Source organism: Calonectris borealis, chromosome 4 (assembly GCF_964195595.1).
Source record: "Calonectris borealis chromosome 4, bCalBor7.hap1.2, whole genome shotgun sequence".
NCBI classification, from domain to species: Eukaryota; Metazoa; Chordata; class Aves; order Procellariiformes; family Procellariidae; genus Calonectris; species Calonectris borealis.
The window spans coordinates 54,412,843-54,437,500 of NC_134315.1; the positions used below are offsets into that span (position 1 = coordinate 54,412,843).

Below are 24,658 nucleotides of genomic sequence, written 5' to 3' on the forward strand. Positions count from 1 at the left end.
CTTAAATGGTACACAAGGAAGGAATTAAGATCCTATCTCTGCTAGCTCTCATACACACTTATCAAAGTGCACAAAACACATTTTTGGGTTATTTTTTAATACTGCATGTCCTGGATGTACCTTCCTATTAAAATTTTCAAGTGATGTCCTTCCCAGCTCTCTCTCCTTATCTCGACGTCCACCCAACTTTGTATCTATTGCAATGTGCTTTAATACTTGGTGGCTACAGGAGCGTGTCTTCATAGCAGTGCTTGGATTAGGTGTGTGAAGAGAGGGGAGAAAGGCACTGCAGCAATGTAATGCGGAGCGTGGGCCCCAGTACTAAAAGGTGAGATAACCAAGTGTCAGTAAAGAATCTGTGATTTCTTTTTTTCATATCTGTTTCTTTGTACGACTGCATACCCCTTGTAAGTAGAGATAAACCATCAGGTGAACTAGTCTGCTTTTCTGTACTACATTTATCTTATCAGTATACAGTATCTGACATGCATATATTAGCTACATTCCTTTGAAAAAATGACTGGGTGAAAAAATGCTTTTAGATAAGTACATAGGAAACTAATATCAAATCATACAAAAGATTAACAAGCGCAGTTCCTTACTACATCAGGACTTTTTAAAATGATTTTTTTTTTTTAAATTCTGGTTTTAGATAATGAATAAAGGAAAAGAAGGGAATATCCACATTCATTACACCAAAAAAGATCAGGTAACAGAAATTACAGAGAAAGCTGCTATTTTTTATAGATTTTCAACAAATCCAAAATCAGGCAGCAGATTTAGGGCTTATATTCTTACCGTATTTTCTCAAAGACAGCCTGGTTAACATCATCAAGTCAGTGAGGCTACAGAAACACCGAACTGGAGCAATGAAAAGTAAGGCTGCTTTATGCACATGGGCTCAGAACAATTTGTCTTTTCCACCCCTTTATTATCTGATCTAAAAATTAGGTCAAATCCTGCAGCTATTTTTTAGTCTTTATCAGATGTATTTTCCAGTGGGTTTAACTCTACTCTTGGTTACACAGGCTCAGGCCTCATTCATCCTTTTAACAGGAATGTTGCCCTGCTAGGTTTTATCTGTTCAATGACATCAGTCTTGTTACATAAAATTCACATCAAAACTTTATATTGGGCTTGGGTTTTTTTCAACCAAAGATAAAGCCACCCAAACCCCCTCCTTCCTCCCTCCACAAAAGTAACATTTTTTTAATTGAGCAGAAAAACTCTATCAAAACATATTAGTGACTCCTAGTGCTCGTGACAGGATGTGCCTAGAATAAATAAGAAACGTGTGAATAAACACGAAATGCATTTTAGCACTTTCACAGGCCAATATTTCAGAAAATTATGTCTTTCCAGCTCCACCAAGATATACATTAGGTGTCCCTACTTTGTTGGTTACTGAGATATCTAGAATGGCAAAGCGAAAATTAATCCCAACAAATCTGTTATTTTAAGAGGATGAAATGCTCAGCTCTGTTCTCATGGGGAGACCAACGCCTCAGGAAGATGAATTCCATGAAATAGGAAAAAAGCTGAAAATATTGATGCTTCTATCACCTATTGTTTCTCCTCCTTTTCAGAAACAGCCTGCACAGAAGGGACTGATTTCCTAGCATACTTGTCGTCCAGGAGCACAACGGCGAGACGCCGTTAAGTGCTCTGAACACTTAGAGAAGCCAGGATGTTGGCTTTAGACTCAGACTCTTTTCCTGTTTATATTGCTAGCATGGGCAGCCTTTGAAAACCAGCAGCATCTTCACTCCATATTTATAGATTACTCCCTTCCTGAATAACTGAAGCTATTGGCCGGAGCAATGTTGCAATTGATTTTCACAGAGAACTTTCATTGACTAGGTCGTTATGTACTTTCTGACACATGCCTGACCCTGCATTAAACAAATACAAGCCGCTTTTCCAGGATGCACATTTTTCACACTTTCAAATTACTTTTCAGTTAATTCTATTACACGCTCAGTGAACAGAGATGTTGAATGCTATTTTTTTTGTTTGTTTTAATGGAGTGCAGCTCCAGCCCTTGAGAGGACACAATAATTCCAGAATAAGACTGGTGGGCATAAGGGAGAAAAGAGAGAAAGAGAAGGAGAAAAGAATAGACGAAGGAGAAGGAGGATGAAGAGGAGGCGAGGAAGAGGGAGAGGAAAAAGGAGAGAAGCTTTTCTTAACATGCTACGTATGGCTAGTTATGTTACAGTTGTACCTGTCAAGATGAAATCACCAGGTCCAGGAATTAAAATAAATAATAATATAACCTAAGCAGAGTACTTTACATGCTCCGTTTACCCCTCACCTTTCCCAAAGGTGTCAGTGCTCACTTTTTGTACCAATTAAAAGTGAAGATTGCATTGGTGACAAACACGCAACTATAGCTGCAGACAGAGCTGGAGAGATGGACTCTTCTGCCCCTCTCAAATTTTGGACATCCTTGATTTTCTAGATTAATAAATACTGCATGGGGCCTACCTTGCATCCCAGACTCGTGGTACATTGTGTAGCCATCAGAAAACTTACTAGTTGTGTTTAAAGTTTAGACAGGAAACAACTATTATATCGCCAGTACAGATTCAGTCCTCTGAAGTCAAGGCTGTGAATATAGACGAGTATCGGTATATCTGAGTCCACAGTTTGAAATAGGGATCTTGTAGATCAAATGGCATCACGAAGTAAAGCATATACCCCACATCATATGTCTGAGTTCCTAAAAAAATAGTCCTGAGTTACCTGAGAAATTTAGAGAAATCTGTGAAATTAGAAATGGACGATTTTGCAGAAAATGTGCTTTTGCTGTTTGAAAATCTGCAGTTTGAAGGTCTAACACTTCAACCCTTAACCCCAAGCATTCTAAGTGATTTGCCTGTGTCACAGCTGCCCAAGAACCCCAAATTCAGGAACAAGAGGTTAAAAAAACTTCACTAAAATACAAAGCCACATCTGAGTTACAGGCACATAAAACTTCCTGGAATTCATTTAACTAGACTGTTTTAAAAAAAACCACCAAGGCTCTAGAAAAATCACTGAACTGATTGTTCCTCTCTCTCCAAAATACAGTAAGAAAAAGAAGCAAACTTTATGTTATGAGCGCCTTCAATAGAAATTTGGACACCTGGGAAGAAACGTCAATTGATATAAAATAACTTGCATACACATACAATGATCATGTGTTATATAGAAATAAAGTGCATAGGTATGGCAGTACACACAAGTTATTTAACCATCAAGTGAAATACACTCAGACTTCCAAACTGCGTTAATTTAATGGTCATCTGTCAAGGGCTAACTGGCAGGACATGAAAATCTACTTAATGAGTTAGCTTAGGAGTCATAATCTAAAAAACCTGTTCAAACATTGCTTAGCCTCTCTGAAGTGCTGGCTGCTCAGGAGACAAAAAATTAAAATGCCTCTCTTTTGTTTCAGTACAGAAAAAGAAAATCCTCAAAGTCTTGAAAAGTTTCCTGCCATGGGAAAGCACTATGCACATACGTAACGGTGTTTGTAATTTTGCAGGAAGGCTGTCTGTACAATAATTTTCATTCCCCTTAGCCCTGGGGAAATTCTTCTCTGAGGCTAGTCCTGGACTCAAAAGTACAGGTCCTCTACTTCTAGTCAGTTACTTGGACTAAAAGCATTCAAAAACAGGTATTTAAATTGCACCTCCTAGATCTGTATCTGGATATTTACACAGAAGGTAACTCCTCTTCAAGAATTTAACCCCATAATACTTTCTCAAGAACAAAAGGAGAATCAAGCTCTAAATGGAGAGTTTTCAATGACAGAGAGTCCTTCCTCTAACGTGTCTGTGAAAAGCTTTATTTGGCTGGAAGAATTCTCTTCTCTTGTTAGAAATTGTTAGGCACAGTGCAAGAAATATAAGTATGCTGCAAACCCAGCTTCTAATGACCTTTTCTCACAAAATGCGTTTTTGCTGAGGTGAAAACAGCGGAAGAGATACAATTCCGGATGATATACTTTGTTCCTATTTTACAAAACAGGATTTCATCATGTGGAAGAGAAATGGGAGTCCCCAGTGTGACTACTCTATTACAAAGAAAAGCACCTCTTTGAAAATTAATGAACATTAAATATTTGTACAGTCAAGTGAAGATCTGTTTTCAGGGAACTGGTTGCCCTGTGTGCTTGGGGTCTAAGCTGGGAATGGTTCAAAATAAATACTGAGGTCAGTAACCATGAATAACAACGATGAAATATTAGGGTTGAGATGATCACTTTCAATCTCGTATTACCAATCTGATTACACGATATGCTAAACACATGCTTTTTTCTTTGTTAAGGAACAGCAGCTTTATTATACGATTGCAGAGATACATATCTTCAGCTTTGCAGAAAAGGACCTGGGGGTCCTGGTGGACACCAAGTTGTTTATGAGCCAGCAACGTGCCCTTGCTGCAAAGAAGGCGAATGGTACCCTGGGCTGCATTAGACAAAGTATGGCCAACAGGTGGAGGGAGGTGATCCTTGCCCTCTGTTCAGCACCGGTGAGGCCACACCTGGAGTACTGGGTCCAGTTCTGGGCTCCTCAGTACAAGAGAGACATGGACATACAGGAGAGAGTTCAGCAAAGGACCACAAAGATGATTACCATCTCTCCTAGAAGGAAAGGCTGAGAGCTGGGACTGTTCAGCCCAGAGAAGAGAAGGCTCAAGGGGATCTCATCCATGTGTGCAAATACCTGAAGGGAGGGTGTAACAAGGACAGAGCCAGGCTCTTGTCAGTGGTGTCCGGTGACAGGACCAGAGGCAATGGGCGCAAACTGAAACACAGGAGAGTCCATCTGAACATCAGGGAACACTTTTTCACTGTGAGGGTGACCGAGCACTGGCACAGGTTGCCTAGAGAGGAGGTGGGGTCTCCCTTCTTGGAGATATTAAAAAGTCATCTGGAATCAGTCCTGGGCAACTGGCTCTAGGTGGCCCTGCTTGAGCAGTGGGGTTGGGCCAGATGACCTCCAGAGGTCCCTTCAACCTCAACCATTTTGTGATTCTGTGAAAGGAACAGCTGTCACCTCATTTCATAGCTTTCTTTGGTAATATTCCTACTCATTAGCTTCAGACACTTTTCTCGAGTCATATAACTGCTGTACTCAAGAAATAATGTTTTTGATGCTTTCCCCCACACACAAAGAAGAATGAGATTTTGCTCTTAAGAACAGGATAAACTGAAATTCTTACGAATGCTTCTGAAAGCCTTATTTTAGTATGCATCAATAACTGCAGAAAACACAAAGCCTAACTGGTCGGAAACAAAATTTCTCTCCCGAACGGCAGAGACTCCACTTTTCCTCACCCAAACACCATTGACTCAACATGCAGAGTAAAGACACTCACATGCAATGCGGACGTAGGCTTTCCGGCTCTTGGTGGTGCCTGCAGAGCTCCAGGCAACGCACTGGCACCAGTAATCTTCGGGCCCGAAGAGCTCCTCGACTTGCTGGCGGGAAATCTCGATGCTTACCTCTCGGACAATCAGACCTGTCAGGGTACAAGTAATGCTGGTCAATGTTATGCTTACAGATAGAAAGAAAGAAGCGTAGGAACAGAAGTCTGCTTGCAAAGCTGTTGTGAGACCTTACAGCTCTCTACCAATATCTCCTCAGCAACATGGACTGTCATAAGGATGTGAAGGAAAAAAACCAACACTTTATCTGCATAATAAGAGAAGTGGGTGAATGAAAAACTAATCACTGGGATTTTTACTTTTATTACATACCACATGTGTGTTAGACAAATAAGAGGAACAGCACCTCAGCTGATATAAATTGTACCACGTCCCTAGGACGATTTACACGAAGTGACGATCCAGCCCTGTTGTATTTTCATTTGAATATCATAAAACCATAGAGTCATTCAATTTATATGATTCCCTTAGCCCTCCTGTATTTCATCTCCTTTTGCTAGACAGATACAGCACAGGGAGAAGACTTGTTCACTCTGACACTGAATCGCCCAGGAAAATGGATTTTGCCATTGTAGAAAATTTTCCAGCAGCCTGATACTCTGTAATGATGGGCACGTGTGCTGTAGTACGGTTATTGCAAGCTGCCAGTTTGGGGGCTATTACTGTCATACATACTGCAGATACTGCAATATTTTTTAGGTGATTTTATAATACAGTGCAATAAACTTCAGTGCCTGACAGTCTCCCTGGCCCTGCCCTCCATAACGCATCTCAGCGCAACCCCCCCAGACCCGGTCGCACCGACGACGACAGTGACCCACTCCCTCTCCTTCCAAGCAGACCGGTATTTACCACATTTCCCACACAGTGCCCTCCATTGGGAAGCTATTCTGCTTCTTGTAAGCGCAAGGAAACATTGCGGTGTCTCAGACACCACTGCAAGGATCGTTGGTAATGTGTTGATCCTCTAACGACAACCACTGTGTTTCATACTGACACAACCCCTTTCTCTGCCTCAAAATGCACTGCCTGGTCAAAACGCTCTTAATTCCAGCCAAGATACTAGGGGGGATGGGAGCGAGTGCTTACACCTCTTGTCAGCGTATTTGCTCTTTGTTGCCAATGCCAAAGTATCAATAAACTTCTAATGTGTGTCTGCCTGTAGAAAACACCATCGCCATTCCAAAAATGCACTCTTGCAAACAGCCTTGAATATATAAATTCACATACCAGTATTTTGTGTAGTGGGACTGATTTTCTTTTTCCTTCCAGAATTGCCAGGAAACTCAACTGAAAGATCCTTGGATCACAGCGTGCACAGTTTGTCCCCATCACCAAACACCACGGGGCAGGTCCTTCTGCTTGCACAGACTTGAGCCCGTGGAGGCCAGCTCCCCTCAGCCTCCCGCCACACGGCTTACAAGGTGATATTCATAATGTGAATGTTCCCAATTGTACAGCACGACGCGTTCCTCAAGCGCTGGAAACCAGGCCAGCCCTTTGATTTGCCTCCAGCCTCACAGAGGCTCCATTCAGAGAGCCAACGATTAATTACTGTTTGCACACACTTGTGCACTGTCAGTGAGGCTGCATGCTGTTTGCATCCAAAACTTGGTTAACAACAGCAGAAAGGAATTCATGCATGTAATACCATAGACTTCTCTGGTGGGAATGCCTTCTAATGAGATGCATTTTCCTGCTACAGACTATCACAGCCTAGCTCCCTTTTTATTTCATTATCCTTGACATCTTTAGCCATTGAATAATCAGCTGCTTTGGGGGAAACACTTAATAGCTTTCCTCCTTGAAATGAAATACTCAAAATATGGCAACTGCACTCCAAAGAACGGAAGTCAAGGCAGTGCATGGGCATTTGATATGCAGTGAACACTGTGTTATAAACTTGTTCTGCTTTGATGAGCTAATTTGGCTCCAAAAGGGGTCTGAGGGATAGCTTTTGTCCTGTTGAGAAGAGCATAAAGAGGGTGGGGAGGGATCATGTACATTACATGCATAAAAATGGTTATATTTTCCCAGTGCAACTGCTGCTAGCCTAAAGATTACTTCAGTTCATTCCTAGTTTTTACAGCACTAGCCCAGGGAGCCTTTGAAGGTTACAATATTATGTTTTTATAATAAGGCTGATTATGACAGAGCTTGATGGAGCAGTGAACTTTGTTACCCGAGGGCTTAAAGCAAGCAGGCTCGTAACGACAGTACTGGTTAATAATGATTATGAAATAGTCTTAACATTCAGGCTGTTTTCTGATAGTCTGTTGAAGATACAAAACCATATGATAAATAGCTCCCACTGAACGCACCAGCAGAACTTTTTATCTCTGACTTCCTGAGATGTTTCCTAATTCAAAATAACAAGCTACTCCAGGTAATGTCTTTTGGGACAGCCGTGAACTACTGATAGGTTTCAGGTTATTCAAAGTAATTTGGCCTTTGATCTTTGAGTAACATCAACAGTTGTGCCATGACCAAAGAGATGCACAACTTCTTTACACACCAAACAAATGCCGCGTCTTTCTGCTTACAAGCAAAAACCATCATTGTGCCTTTGACTCCAAGGTAAACTATTTTTCCTAGACTTCAAAATGTATCAAACCAGTTGGTGATGCCATGAGATCATCTGGGATGTAAGGATCCACGGCCAGAACTCGAACCTGATTCAACCACTCCTTCTCAGCATCGCCCACTGGCACCTCACTGCACAAACAGCCACATCGATTTAGGAGAAACATCTCACCAGCTGAAATGCACAGGCCTCAGACTCTGGGGCAAGCGCAAAGGCATGCATTTCCCTTGTTGGACCAACTCGCAATCCTAGTCCTTCTGCTAACGCACTTCAACGTAACCCCCAATAGAAAATGCCTTTCTAAGCTAGATCACAAAACCCACAATTTGCTGAGATTCCTCAGAGAGCAACTGCTTGTTACCAGCTGACATACTGCTGTACATCAGATTGCACAGAGGAGCTGGTACAGCCTGTCTGCTTTATTCAGGAGTGGATCGCTTATCCACCTCGTGGGCACCAAGTGCAGGACAACCCTGGTATGACGACTTCAGAGATCTTCATCTTGTCCCTGTTGAAGCTGTTTCTGCTTCTACAGCAAAGGACAGTAGCTGGAGTCATAAAAAAAAATGAAAAAAAGAAAAAAAGAAAAAAGTCAAACAACCTATGTCTCAATATTTCCAGACAATGTGACATGCTGCACCTGTAGTTCAGGCATTATCGGATTGTTTGATTATAGGTGAGTGCACAACCTCTGAGTGCAAAATTAGAAGTCACTTTATAAAATGAGTCCCTATATTTTGCCTAAATATATTTAGGACAAAACAGATTAAGAGATTAGCAGTAATTCATGCAGCATATAATCTACCTGGTATTGGCCAATTCTACTTTGCCACAGTCCTAAGTAACAAAATGTCACCCTCTCACACACAATATCTCCTCTACCTTACCTTCTTTATTAGAAATATATTGAATTTTTCAGTCTAGTTCCTCATATGGCTAAGCTGTACAGCGGGTGAAGATATGCAGCATTAATGTTTTCTTACAACACTTGAGTAAGCTGCACATTTCCAGAATTAATATAATCACATAGATGGTGGCACAATCCACAAGAAGTCAGGAACTTCCTATTTTAAAGCAATGCATTAACAAACACAGCTGAAGGGAGATAACAGAAATGTGGGCAGCTAGAATGCTTGACAGGTCCCTTCTAGTGCGTATAAATCCATAAAGAGCATCTATATAGTATTTCTAACTCGTACTCTCCCTGTGATGAATAACTAGAATATGACAGGGAAAAGCATTTGCTTGCACTGTCCAAACTTGATTTGCATTCAACAAAGTGAGAACTGTTTCTGTAGCCTCTTGCAGCCCATCTGGACCTTGGGTATGAAGACAGATATGTGAAGAAATTGGGTCTAATTATCACCACCCTATTTCTGCCAACAAGAAGATTGTGAAGAGAGGAGCTTTAAAATGAAAATGCAGAAAACCAAAGTAATTTAAAGCAATTCTACAAAATAAAAGGTAATCGTATCTTAAGATTGTTCACTGAAAAAAACACAGATCCTTGAAAAAGCATCCCCAGGTTGCTGGGATCTTTCTGTACAAGCGTTTCTTTTCTGATCTTGGTGAATAACTACAGCATTCCTAAGAGAGAGGCAACATAAGAAGTTTTACAACTCGAGTACGCGGAAGTAAAAAAATCTCAGGAAAAAAACAAAACCAAAATTATTTGCTGTCGTCTCTGGGTCCTGAGTATACAGATCTGGATCTGCTGGGTTATAAAAGATGTCACAGAGGTTGCTCAAGGCTGGGGCTATTTATACACACAGATCAGTCAGATTTAATACACTTACCTAAAACTGGCACCAGAAAAAGACATTACATTGGTGGAATTTCCCTAAAGAGAGGTCCAAAACCCTGTAGCCGTTAGGAGACTAAATAAATGGGTCTAAGATATCCTTTTACCCCTAATAGTTTTCTGTCCAGTTGAGGACGGAGGATGGCTTACAAGAAGGCTTAGGGCGTTTGGCATAATCAATCTGCGATTATGTCCTAGTCCCACAAATTAAATAGGTTCTTCATGAGTGACAATTTTACATATTTAGTAGCACAGCATATACAATTATTCATTTCAATAAAATAAATGTATCTCTGGGACGAACACAACTTGGGCTCTGAAAAGGAGTAGGAAGGAACCAGAACTTTACTTATTTTTTTATTTGCACGTTAATGAGGGATTAATGGGCGGAGAGAGGCGGAGGGCAGCGGGAGCCTTGCTCAGTCTGCCTACTGCTAATGTGTGCAGTCAAATGAGCACAGGGGACAGGCAATGGCTGATGGGTATATATCAAAATAAAATTACTACCCCTCCTGGAGCAAAAGGAAGCGTGAAGAGGGAATTGTGCCTTATACACATGGTCTTCTATTATAAACTGTATCCTAGAAACACAATCAAGCAAAGACACACTTCATTCACAGGGTCCCCAAGTGCTTAACTTAGCTGGCTATACAAACTGTGAGGTAGATTATCTGGTCTTCAGAGGCAGAAATGTTATCTTTTTTAATGTATGCAAATGTAATGTAATTGTATGATATTATGGTAGATTATTAGTAACTGCAATAATAACTCATGGGTTCCATATTGTACCCGCTGAAGTAATTGGCAAATTTCCCAATGATTTTAATAGAGGCAGATTTGCCAATCAGACTCATTTCTTTCTAGAGGGAAACAAAAATGTCTTGTAAGGTTCTGCAACCGAATATGACTGCTCAAGACAAGAAATGATCACTGTAAATGTCTGAAAACAGAAGATTATTATCAATTAATCAAATGTAATTATCCAGCCTGGAGTCAGTCCAGGTCACAGAGTTAGTATCTACACCTCACTGGGCATTGTTCTGCCAAGAAATTTTTTTGATGCATTTTGGCTGCCATAAATGTTCTGCATTTGATATTAATACTCTACATGTGTGAAAATATTCCTCAGGACTCTGATAGAGCAATTTTTGTGGGAGTATTATATTGCCATGCGTTTGACCCTCTGGCACAACACTAAACAGGAGCTATTTAGTTGTGAGACTGAACTGCACTTACAAACTCTAAGAAACTGCATGGATAATTTGTTTATTTTCTCTGTAAGTCGAAGTTCAAACAATTTCTGTGCTTTTGTGCTTTCATTTACCCAAAAGGTATTTCATTAATTAGTAATCACATACACCATAGAACACATTTCTCAAGGAGACGGAACTTTATGACCTACTGGTCTGGAAAAAGACATTACTGTAATACATGCATATAGATTGCAGGTGTATCGCAGCCACTGTAAATAAGTATGGAAATACTGCCCATTTTCATGCAGGTAACTTGCAAACCTTTACAAGTTCAATTTCTTGAAATCAGTAATCAGAGCACCCTCCCAAACCTGACGTTCAGTGCTGTTGGCTCCCTCCCTCCTTAGACAGGCACAGATTCCCCTGATTGCATGCACCCCAAAGTCTCCCTTCCAGCTGTGCACTGGGGACACAGAGGGCAGGGATGGTGTTTCTTGATGACATAAAAGAGGCTTTGGGGAGTCAGCAGCAAAACAGCTCTGGGGTAGGGGGATTCCTCTGCATGCAACACATGCTGCTATAGAATCAAATTATATGTGGTTTAACCCCAGCTGGCAACTAGGCACCACGCAGCCGCTCGCCCACTCGCCCCGCAGCGGGATGGAGGAGAGAATCAGAAGACTGAAAGTGAGAAAACTCATGGATTGAGATAAAGACAGTTTAACAGGTAAAGCAAAAGCCACGCACACAAGCAAAGCAAAACAAGGAATTCATTCACTACTTCCCATCGGCAGGCAGGTGTTCAGCCATCTCCAGGAAAGCAGGGCTCCATCACGCGTAACGGTGACTTGGGAAGACAAAAGGCCATCACCCCGAACGTCCCCCCTTCCTTCTTCTTCCCCCAGCTGTATATGCTGAGCATGACGCCATATGGTATGGAATACCCCTTTGGTCAGTTGGGGTCAGCTGTCCCGGCTGTGTCCCCTCCCAACTCCTTGTGCACCCCCAGCCTGCTCGCTGGTGGGGTGGGGTGAGAAGCAGAAAAGGCCTCGACTCTGTGTAAGCACTGCCCAGCAGTAACTAAAACATCCCTGTGTTATCAACACTGTTTCCAGCACAAATCCAAAACATGGCCCCATACTAGCTACTGTGAAGAAAATTAACCCCAGCCAAAACCAGCACAGTAACTTAGAAAAACCACGGTGCGTCCCCATTCAGATCCTCAACCTAGCCATAGAGAAAAATGCAGTGGCTTGCTCAGTCTTAAAATAAATCAGTGCCAGTCTGAAACAGCCCATGCTTTCTGACTCACAGTTCGTTTTTCTATTTATTAGGAGTAGGAGAGGAGAGTGAAGGAATACTTTATGAATGTTGCTCAGTCAGGACAGATTTGAATGACATAAGTATACATACTTTCTAATGCAAGACGAGGGTGGAAGGAGAATCCTGATACCAAAAAAGAAAATGGGAGTTTTGCAATAATTTCAGGAGGGGCTGGATTATCTCCACAGTATTTGGCAAAAAGGATGAAAGCATTTTCAGTTCTCATAGTTCCCATCTGTCTTACATTTCATGCAAAGCTTCATCCAAAAATCTTTAAAACAGCATCATATTTTTTGCTTCATGAAAGTGGCCAAGACCATACACCTAAGTGGTAATACTTTAAACAGACTTAATAAAAGGTAAACAGATTGCTTTCTCATTATGCAGTCCTTTGTCGTTAGATTGTTCTCTGATGGTAAAACTTAAGTGACCAAAGCCAAGAATGATGATCTTTTTACTTACCGATAATCCAGAATGACCTGTCCAACTTATTTAATTGCTCACCACAGGTGCTATAAACAACCTGTCTCTGTAGCAGAAGCCTGATCACTTTACTTGGTGAAATAACCTTTTTACAAAGGTAAAAATAAAATCAGTGCTATGTCAGAATTGAAATTTATTTACCCTCTTGCAGAGATAGATCCCTCGCAGTAAGAAAGTTATTCCGCACAAATATATCAGAGTACTTAAGCTATGGAATTTGGTGTTTAAAAAATGAATAAATAGGCTATGCACAAGAAGAATGGCTTCAAATATTAAAGTTCTTGCTGAGAAAAATGTGCTCTGTGCATCCTAATGGGACAGAGATGATTGCATAACAGCACACTTTGCCTATAGCTTATTTTCTATGTAGAGTATCTGTAATTTTATCAAAAGACATGTAGACAGATAGATATCTAGAGACAGTTTAAAAGAGCAAACAGCTTTAACACCCAGTAATCCTTCACGCTGTGATTGCATGCACCTGGTTTTGCCTCAATACTGCTTTTCTGTAAATTGTGGCTGGCTGGTGATATGAAATGACTGCATGAAGATCACAAACAATTTTCCACAAATATTAGCTTAAATATTTAAATTAAAGGCTTCCAGCTGTTTTTGCTCTCTTCATAACTTTCTCTTTAGGAAACAGATACATTCTTAACTCAAATTAATAAAGATGAAGGCAACAGCCTAATGAAGTCAAGTTTGCACTGGTTTGCATCAGTTAGCTATGGTATCTAATTACCAGCTAATGGTAATGAGTTAAGCTAAAATCCCAGCTCCCCTACTATTTTTTAACTGACTTACACAAAAATTACAAAGGGTTGTCTTCAGAGGGATTTTACTTTGAACTGGAATTAAAGAACACGCATTCTGTTTGAGTTTTATTTTCTTTTAGTGAAAACAAGGCCTTTTTGTTCTTTAACATCTGAAGCACCAAGTTGTGTAAGATGCAGGAAAGATTTCAAAACTGAGTTCCTGAACGCTGGTGGAAAACAAACCACGTGCCCTGGTCCCTGCCAGCGTGGTGGAGGTGGGCAGTACAGTCCTGTGGGGAAGGTAAAATAGCCCCTCTGCTATCTCCTCCCCCCGCCAACCTCAGCAGCTGATTGCTTTACATCAGCCTTGAACTATTGCCATTTAATACCTTAGAGCAGCATTGGATTGCTTGTTCTCAGCCTATAAACAGTTCAGAGACAAAGGAAAAACACCTCCCCCTTTTTTTTTAATGGCGGCTATTTTTTGGTTGACGGCATTTGTTAATATGCACAAATTGCTCCAAAATGCATTGTTCTCTTCCACATGTAACAACATGTGCCTATTGTTGCCGCTTTCTTTTTTCCTTTTTACTGGTACAAAAGTAATAATCAAGCTCCGGTGTAGCAGGACTCCAAAGAAAACCTCACAAGCATATATTTACATTCAACCATGGGCACCATCTTTTCTAAACTCACATAGGCTGAGGTCTAGGAGTAGAAACAAATGCAAGTGGAAGCATCTTGACCCAAGCCACCCCGAGACCAAGCAACCCCGAGCAGCAGTACCTGAGCAATTCTCTGCCAGGCTGGTGCTACTTAAAGGGAGCAGGAAGAAGAGAGGTCATCTGCACAGGAAAGCATGAGTATGAGCTCTTAGCAGCTCCAGCTTTTGGGTCAAAGCCCAATCTTCCCTTCTTTTGGTTGAGGCACGTGCAGCTAAGAAAAGATGTTGGTTTTTTTTTTCAAGGGCCAGGAAAAAAACATGCCAATGGTTCATGTTTTACTTAAAGCTGCAGTTGAGACTTCACAATGAAAATCTGTGCACTTTTTATTTCTGGTTCAGAGGATTTACATGCTCTTTCTAATGATCTGGGCCTTCAGCAGTGGGTAATGCTTCCCAGTCCCCAGCTTAGTGCTCATGCAAAATTGAAGCACTTTTGAGGCAGTTTAGAACCTACAGATGAATTTCAATGTGCTGGCAAAAAGGAATAATGGTTGTTTAGCACTTCACTAGAAGAAGCCAAGGAAATTATGGAAAAAAAAAAAATCTATTGAACTTCAAACATCTGGGAAGCCAACCGAGAGCATCTGAATTTCCAACAGCGTGTTTACGTTCCCTTTGCATAGTGGGGGTGGGGGGACGGGGAAATGAACAATAAATGAGTTTGTGTGTAAACTTTTGTATAAAAATATACACCAAGTTGTTTATGTTTTTGACTTACTGACATATACGTGTGTGTATATGTATAAAATATGTATCTGCACATGTACTTATGTACCACACCCACTCTGCGTGGTTTCAAGAAGCAAAGGCAATGTGAAAATGCCTTATTTCTGTGAACTTGATGCAATGACACAGTTCAGTAGCCGGTGCAGCTATTGTGGGAACAAGGACAGTCACAACGTGACACAAGGGGTCACTCGGGAGCCTTCCTCAGCAGTTGTTTTCCTATATTTTAGTCCACAATGTGCAGGAACAGCAGGTTGGGGGAGAAGTGTAAAAGCCCCACTGTTTTTTGCCGATGTTGTTCTGCATGCTAGGGATGCCATTTCACAGCCGACTTAGGTACCTTGAAAAAAATTTAAAAAGAAAAAAAGAAAAAGGCAAGCAGCTGCTTTGAAAGCAGCTTTGTCCAGTGCGCTGTCAAGTGAAGTGACTTTCACCAGACAGAGATGAAGATCTCAGAATTTACTGTGTGCTCCCCATCCAGCGTGTTTTCAGGGCTGTGCCAGGGCAGCAGTCAAAACACCGGCTCCTGAATGCCAGAAGACTTTTCTTAGTTTGTAGAGCATAAGAGAATCATCGCAGGAAGGTGTGCGAAAAGGCAGGCTGGTGGTCACAGAAGTCATTTGGTGCGTACATGTTTCTGGATACGACGCGGCTCATGATCCCCATCAGCTACAGCGAGGCACCAGGGATGTGAGCAAGTGGCTCTGCAGATCCATGTGACTTTGACATGAAAAAAGACTCTTTTCGTTATGTAAGTAAATGCTGTCAATACTATCCTTGCGATTCTGGCTGCCTCTTTTTTTTTTTTTTTTTTCCCTGGGTACCCACTCTGACTGAATTCCAATACTGGTTTCCACCTTAGTTGAAGAACAAAAGGATTAAAACTAAACCCCAAAGCAAGCCTGATCCACTTCTAGGCATCGTTATTCTTCAGGCTTGGCAATCCTTACTCCTCTTCAGAGGAAGGCACGGCAACTGACCCAGGTGCAGTGTCAGCACTTATTACAAAAACATCATTATACAAGTCACTGGGAAGCCAAAAGCGGCAATCAAGCAACTGATATCCTAAAATCAAAACCTCAGAGCAAATAATAGAAGAGGCCACGAGGGCCTAAAGATCAGTATTCAGGGAGAAGAAGAGACACAGAAGAGTCTGACTAAAGCCTCCCTTTCTGCTCTCACAATCAAAATATGAAGAGGGATGAGAAGTTATGAGGAATTGTGAAAGGCATCCCATCAAAACCTGATGAGAAAGAGCTGTACATAACCTTGCCAGTGAATGGCAGTCCTGCTGGTACCTACCACATCACGCTGCTCATTTATGTACGAATGAGGAATGCATGGGAATGAGTAAACGAATACAAGCGGTGAACCCGCAAAGGCAGCACAAAATTAGATCCTGTACGGGCCAGAGCTGCATGTGACGGCCACCTCTCTTTCCCTTACACGTTAGCGATGATTTGGTACCCGACCCGCATAGTGAAAAAATCCTCACTAAATCTGATCTACGTGCAACGGTTGTTCCATATAAATGGCTTTTTTTTTTAAAAAAAAAGGATTTCTCCAGTCTGGTTTTAAGCAATAGGAATTCTTCTACCTCTCTCCAGAGAATGATTTCACTGTCTAATGAGCTAATAGAGAAAAAAGTAGAAGATACTACTCAAGTAACTGAGATACAAGCTTACACAGACTTCACGGGACTCAAGACAACACCACTTACATGTCTTGCACAGTCATCAAGACCCTAACGTCTCTAAACAGGGTTAGACTACATTTCCATTGACTGCATCAGACTATAACTTGTTCTCAACATAGGAAAAGTAAGGTATAATTTGGACCTTTCATTTCCTGGAATATTTTTAGAGATTTTCGCAAAGAAACCACAGACCTATTAATCTGACTCATTCTCATATTTAATTAACTGAAACCCCTACATTTATAGCATGCAAGTGTTCTTGCCCTTGCACTGCTGGGGCGCTACTGACTGCAGCACTTTTGTTTGACAGCACACAAGACCTTACAGTTGTTTTCCATTTAGGCCAGCAGACGCAGGACGGAGACGATCCTTTGGGACTTGCTTCCAAATCAAGCTGACATTTATTGGCCTTTCAGTCACCAGCCCTCGCTGCAGGGGCTCCAGATCCCACACAAAGGGCGTTCGGCTCCAAAGGAGCCAGGGGACATGGATGGAAAAAGGAAGCACTGCTGTGCAAAGCTGTGGCTAGTCTGAAGCTGTGGTGGGTGGACTGATGTCTGAAGATGTCTTTTGGGGAATTCATGGGATTACGAGTGTGTAACAAAGGGTTTAATGAAGGAAAAACTTGGAGGGAGATAAGGTATAGGCTGGAAATATTCAGAGGGGTATCCTCAGATGCTTCAGATGAACGCACTAAGCATCCGTATTCCTCTTATTATTTTAAAAAACTTTATTTCCTGTCTCAGATTTGTTTTTCTAGAAGCCCACAGGAAACCTTCAGGACAATTACGTGAACAACTGCAGATAGGAAGTTAATGCTGCAATAAGAAATGAATAAATATCCTAAAGCTTTTATCTTTTGGTCCCAAAGCACTTTGCAGAGGTAAATAACAGAGATGTTGAGTGATTTGCACAGAGATACATGGTGAATCCCCAGAAAATTTGGAATAGGTGAATGACTCTTCCCATGGACCCACCATTACTCACAGGAAGAGTGTAAGCAGGATTAACCGGCAAGAAGACTAGGTCCCTCTGGGCCCCCCTGTCAGCATCCCTGAATACCCCAAAGGATAGAGCAAATGCCAAAGCTGGAAGAGCCCAGCTCAGTCAGCTTAGCAGCATGAGGGCAGAGGGTTCGCGAGGTTCATGGCTGCTGTCTGTAAAGGTGGTGGGGCACGCACCCCCACAGGGCAAAGAGCTGCTGGAAAGGACAGCATTAGCAGAACAGGCAGGTGTCAATGGCTGTGAATATGTAAAGAAGGTGTCTACTTTTAAGAGCTAGAAGCAGCCTTCCACAAAGATTTATAGAGGGTATAAGGGCATCCAGAGGGTAGTGGTCAACGGCTCAATGTTCAGATGGAGATTGGTGACAAGTGGTGTCCCACTGGGCTCTGTATTGGGACCGGTACTGTTTAATATCTTCATCAATGAATAGACAGTGGGATCGAGTGCACCCTCCGCAAGTTTGCAAATGACACCAAGCTGAGTGGTGCTGTCGACATGCCTGAGGGACAGGATGCCATCCAGAGGGACCCGGACAAGCTCGAGAAGTGGGTCCATGTGAACCTCATGAAGTTCAACAAGGCCAAGTGCAAGGTCCTGCACCTGGGTCGGGGCAACCCCCGGTATTGATACAGGCTGGGGGATGAAGGGATTGAGAGCAGCCCTGCCAAGAAGGACTTGGGGGTACTGGTGGATGAAAAGCTGGACATGACCCAGCAATGTGCGCTCGCAGCCCAGGCGGCCAACCATATCCTGGGCTGCATCAAAAGAAGCGTGGCCAGCAGGTCGAGGGAGGGGATTCTGCCTCTCTGCTCTGCTCTGGTGAGACCCTACCCGGAGTCCCGCTTCCAGCTCTGGAACCCTCAGCACAAGACAGACATGGACCTGTTGGAGTGAGTCCAGAGGAGGGACACAAAAATGATAGGGGGATGGAACGCCCCTCCTGTGAAGAAAGGCTGAGAGAGTTGGGGTTATTCAGCCTGGAGGAGAGAAGGCTCCGGGGAGACCTTATTGCGGCCTATCAGTACTTAAAGGGGGCTTATAAGAAAGATGGCAGCAAGCTTTTTAGCAGGGCCTGTTGCGACAGGACAAGGGGGAATGGTTTTAAACTAAAAGAGGGTAGATTTAGACTAGATATAAGGAAGAAATTTTTTACGATGAGGGTGGCGAAACACTGGAACAGGTTGCCCAGAGAGGTGGTAGATGTCCCATCCCTGGAAACATTCAAGGTCAGGTTGGACGGGGCTCTGAGCAACCTGATCTAGTTGAAGATGTCCCTGCTCATTGCAGGGGGGTTGGACTAGATGACCTTTAAAGGTCCCTTCCAACCCAAACTATTCTATGATTCTATGATAGGGACAAAAAACCCATACACAACAGCTTGATTAAAGAAGAAATTAATGATATGTTAACATATCTTTTATAAGTGTGTTATACATGGTGGATAGTATACTCTACTGAGTCTAAACTCAAAAACCCCACAGTCTTTTGCAGGCTTCTATACAGGAAGATAATCTTCCTGGGTTTTGTATTGCCTATAATCAGATTTCCCTCCACAAGCAAATATCTGGCCCAATGTTCTTATTCTGTTTATAAAAAGATTATTTCCCTTCTTTAAGACAGGACTGACCTCAGTGATTTCTCCATTCACTTCAACAAAAATAAACACCATTTTGAATTTATATCCTAGAAAATGGTGATTCTCTGCCTCTGCGTGTGTGTTGCTTCTGAAGTTTCCAAACCGGCTCTTTTTCTATCAAAGTATACCAATTACTCAAGATAAAAGTGGAAACTTTGCCTGCTTGCAAAAAATGTCTGCAGCAGCTTTGTTGTTGAGTGTTCCCTTGACTTGGTGTCCTGGTTTCGGCTGGGATAGAGTTAAATTTCTTCCTAGTGCTGTGTTTTGGATTTAGTATGAGAAGAATGTTGATAACACACCGATGTTTTTAGTTGTTGCTAAGGACCCTTAGTCAAGGACTTTTCAGCTTTCCATGCTCTGCCAAGTACACAAGAGGCTAGAAGGGAGCATAGCTGGGACAGCTGGCCCAGCTGGCCAACTGGGTATTCCATACAATGTGATGTCATGCTCAGTATATGAATGGGAGGCGTGGTCCAGGAAGTAGCAATTGCTGCTCGGTGGGTGGTGAGCAATTGCATTGTGCATCACTCATTTTGTATATTCTATTATTATTATTGTTATTATTTTCCCTTCCTTTTCTGTTCTATTAAACTGTCTTTATCTCAATCCACGAATTTTACTTTTTTTCCGTATTCTTCCCCCCGTCCCACTAGGGGGGGAGGAGTGAGCGAGCGGCTGTGTGGTGTTTGGCTGCCTGCCGGGTTAAACCACTACACCTGGGCATGCTGGGGACTACGTTCCCAGCAGCTGATTCTGAAGATGCAAAGTGCAAGAAGCGAGAACAACTCTTGCAGTGATGATGGGCACGGGGCTCCTCTTCTCTGGGAGAGCTGCCCGCCAGGCCACGGGGAGTGACAGGCAGAGAGAAGATGGCCCGAGTGACATGTAAAATGGCTGCAACCTAAATGTCAAATAGGAAAAAAGTGTGGGTTTGTTCATATACTTCTATGCAAGTAAACAGCCTGTATTTCCCCAGAGAATTCCAGTTCTTTGGAGAAATAGAGTTGTCTGCTCCTTTCTGCACCAGCTGCAGCCTTTCAGACCACACATATAAACATGTTTCACTTACAGCACCCTTCCAAAGAGGGGACAGACTTTGAATTACTAAAGAAAATGGACTGTAGTATCAATTCTCATCCCCATCTCAAAACTACTAATAGAAGCATTTGGGAAGAGATACACAGACACATTTTTAAATTTCTTTGAAATGAGTTGGATTAGGGCAGAGTATTGAAGGAGCAGAGCTAAAAATTGGCAATATGTTGCTAAGAAATAATTATTTTGAATCGGGGTGCTTGATGTTTGTAATGGATTTGATCCTATGATAAACGGAAAATAAAATGACTTGTGACAACAGTGGAATGAAAACAATCCTTATTTATGATATGTGGCTACCCTTACTAACATAACCCCAAGGTATTCTACCCCAGAGAGTCAAAATATTGCAGGCTAAGTATAAACTGCAGCATTTAGCATCACTTGTCATCTCCTTAGTGAAGTTAATAGGGAAACTGGCCACATTTGTTCAGAAAAATAGCTTTTTTCCTTATCTTTTGGACTCTTGAAAAATAATACAGAGAATTAGGAGGCTACAGCAGGCCAAGAAGCAGCAAAAGGAGATTAAGGAAGGAAGATGTGCAGAGAGGGAAAAGAGCATTAAGGAGAGGAAGATCTGTGGGTCACAGAAAACAAGTAAAATGGTACCCCTCTGCACTCCTCTCCCTGAGCTGTGCTTACATGGGGGCAGGGGGCATCTGAATTTCATATCTGGGCTCCCAAATTAAGTTCTTCAACACTGGTATTGGAAGAAATGCTCTATTTAAAAAGTAACAGTAGTTTTTCTTATTTATAAAAAATACTAAGATAAATGACCACAACTGCTCAAAATGAGAGGCTACATGATGATCTTTGCTGCATAATCAAAAGTCCCACCTTAAAAAGGTCCGAACAAGTTGATGGGGCTTTTGTCATTAGGGCAATGCAGCCTTCCAAAACGTGGTGTCACAAACACCAAAATAAACGCCTTTCATGAGATGTGCACACAGAGAGGAAGAGAAAGCGATAGAGCACTGTGTGCTGGAGGTGATTTTTCTGCCTCTATACATGGTGCCAGAAGAGCAGAAACAGTCGCTGTGGAGGTTTCCCCACTGCTGTCTTGGCTGCAGCATCTTGTAAGAGCTGTTTTGAAGGCAAAAGGGCAGATGTCAATCTCTGATCTTTCTGTTGAGAGGGTGATCTATTAAAGACTAAGCTAGCTGGGTACCTACTCCCTCCACAGGCTGCCAAACTCATTGCTTAAGGTAACAACCTCCTATTTGCCAGATCAATGGTGATCCTACGTCAAAAGCTCAGTCTCCTTTCATCTGCAAGTCGTCCAAAAGGACTTTATTAATGGGGAAAGGTAATGGTGGGAGGCAAGCGTGGGGATCACAGCGGTGGCTATGTAAAGAAACTGAAACAAAGAAGTCTAAGATTTCTGTCTGAAAAGAAGAGCATATTCATCCACCTCAGTGCAGTTGGATAAACCCTCTTAATCAGACAAAAATCTTATTCTGAGCCAGATTCTAACTTTATTGTTTTCATGGATTCGTGGGGAGGCAGAGAGTTGAAGGGGCAGCTGAAGGGAAAGTCCTCCTTGCTGAAGGCTGGGTGGCACCGGGGATGCTCCTGGGGGACATCAGGTCTTCTGAGAGCCTGCTTCTGAAGGCAGGACATGGGAAAAAGGATTGGCAACTTCACCTGCTTCGTAACAGAGCCTCCCTCAGCATGCCTTTCCTCTGATAAGCCTGTTCATTTCACATTAGCTGGGGCCTCAGGCCAGGCTCAAGAGTCCTTATTCCATCTTGCTGCTATTTGGGAACACAGAGGAGGTCATCAGCAAACTCCCTGAGCCCTCCTCTCCCTATGCATCCCAGCAAAAGAAGACAGAAAGTGTAGGCAAACAATAATGCCAGCTGAATTGCCCAATATGTCTATTTAATTAGCACTTAGAAGAGTCCCAAATGTTGTTTTCTCCTTGCTTGAAGGAGAGGGAAGAAGAAGAACATGTCACGGGCATTGCAGAGGGCAAGAGGGGTTTTATAGATCATTTCACCTTAATAGTCATGGAGAAACTATTACAATGCCTATCCAAATTGAAAAGACAAAAACAAGGTCCCTGTAGTCCTGATTTTTCTCTGTTGTACATCACTGGGATGCGGGGTTTGATTTAGTAGCATTTAGTCCCTCTGGACAAATGAAAAGGGTGCAGGACACTGATTTTCTATACATCCACAACTCTCCCACCACTGCAGAATTGGTGTGTGTGTGTCTGAAAATATTTCGCCATAAAAAGCACCCACGGAAAATAAAATCTTTTTGCCATAGTCGTTTTCAGAGGTATAGTAATTTGGAAAATGTGCACAAATTGCTCTAACAATTATTGATGCTATTGAGCTTCCTGTCCTGTGACAACGGAATTTTTTTGCCCCCAAAAGCATCAATTCTGCAGGGTTCCTTTTACTTTTGTTGCTGTTATCTTTTATAACAGCCAGCCATAAAATCAAATGTGTTCCCTTAAAACAACTTTCATCTTTGTTTTTTAAAGCCAGTGTTCTTATTCTTTACATATATTTTTCCATATTAACGGGAAAATACTCCAGTAAAAAAATAAAAAAGACCATGCCCTGCCTTGTATTTCACGTACATAGGAAATGAAAGAGTCAAAGATGTGCACTAAAGATTTTCAAAGCACTCATTTGACTTCTTTATGAAAATGCTTAGCTTTTCCGTAAAGAAAAAAACATTCCAGCGAGTCTGAGGATTAAAAAAACTGAACGTAATGATCTTCTATGTAAAGCTTCTGGCTTCTCAGCCTCAATCATTGGAATTTTTTTGCAAGGCTCTCTCTTCAGGCTAATTTAATTAAATAAAATGGTACTAGAACACCCTGTCACTATTACTGTTCTCATCCTCTCCAACCAGAAGGCAACAACTCCCACAGAGTCCCTGTGCGTGTTCTTCACAGCAATGTTTTACCTACTGTTTAAAAATATCGCACAGTGCAAAGTGCATATAACTATAACTCTTATTTTGTACCTTCTGTCTGTTACAAAGAAAAAAAAATATATCCATAGGAAAAAGATAAAAGTATTTATTTTCCCCTCTTAAAAATTAACCTTTTTAATATATTCACCATTTCTATCTAGCAGCTCTCTTCAACGAGAGCTCGGCTGCACTCTCATTCCACCTCTTGTGCCACTGCTATTGCTGTGCTGTTGTCTCTGGTTTTATCAATGACAGAAGCAAATTTGCCTTATAAGAAGAGTTAATCATCTCTACATAGATTTCATTCCTGGGCACAGGCTCAAAATCCATGAACACATAATCTTTTGCAAATCAAAACCTATTCCTCTCTTTCATGCATCATTTACAATCCCAAGATGATGTACCGCTAGCATCACACCTGTATTTTAGTCCTCTTTCTTCCTGATTACCCATCTTTTAGAAAAGAAAGCACAGGCGACCTTTACTTTTTTCCTCTCATATATTTTATTGTCTGCTTGTCTTCTTTTCCTTTGCTTTGCTTTTCTACCTAAAGAACTGAAAGAGAATGCCTGTTCAAAAATGGCAGCAGAAGCCGCCTCAGCATGGTGCTCTTCTTCGTATTTAGGCAGAACAGGCCTTAAAAATGGTAAAATATCAGGAAATGCACCCAGTTTTCAGGTGCTGGGATTACACGACTGACCCAGCAGAAAGACTGTGTAACCGAGATCCCTTTGAGCCCCGGGTTACCCATGCAAAGGCTAGACCTAACCTGGTTTGTGGACAATTTCTCCAGCCTCTCTAACCGCAAGCCTGAAGCCAGCAGCAGCGTAGGCTTGGGCTGCCGTCCTCATGCCACCCTCTGAGCAGCTCAGTCACCACTGCTGTGCCCCAGGTTACAACTACTGCACTAGCTAGCCAAAAAGAGCAAATGAAATCAAAATCGCCTCAAAAGTGGTAGAGTCAAAGGGCTTTGCCAGCCTGACTGGTGCAAGCTGCCAAGCGGATACCTCCTTCTTCAGGCACCAGAATGAATCCTCTCAGTCACTGCCTCCTGCAACTTCTTCTCCAGCTCCATCTGCAGTGGATATATTTTCCCAAGCTTCCATTGCTTTGAAGAAGATATTACCACTACCTGAACTACATTGTTTACCCATTTCTGTACTAACTATGTGCTATGTGCCCTAGATTCTCAGTCTACTTACAGGAAGGTGCACAAACACGGCAACCGTGACACGCATTAACCAACCTTTTGGCAACAACCAGGTTGAC

General features: G+C 42.1%; 1 protein-coding gene across 2 annotated transcripts in view; it reads right to left on the reverse strand.

The window, feature by feature from the left end:
- The window catches only part of UNC5C (unc-5 netrin receptor C), a 268,008-nt gene that overhangs the window by 71,934 nt on the left and 171,416 nt on the right, over positions 1-24,658 (reverse strand). For both annotated transcript variants that reach the window (XM_075149588.1, XM_075149587.1), the window contains exon 3: positions 5,368-5,511. In XM_075149588.1, the coding sequence (XP_075005689.1) occupies positions 5,368-5,511 (144 nt within the window). The remainder of the gene's footprint in view (positions 1-5,367; positions 5,512-24,658) is intronic.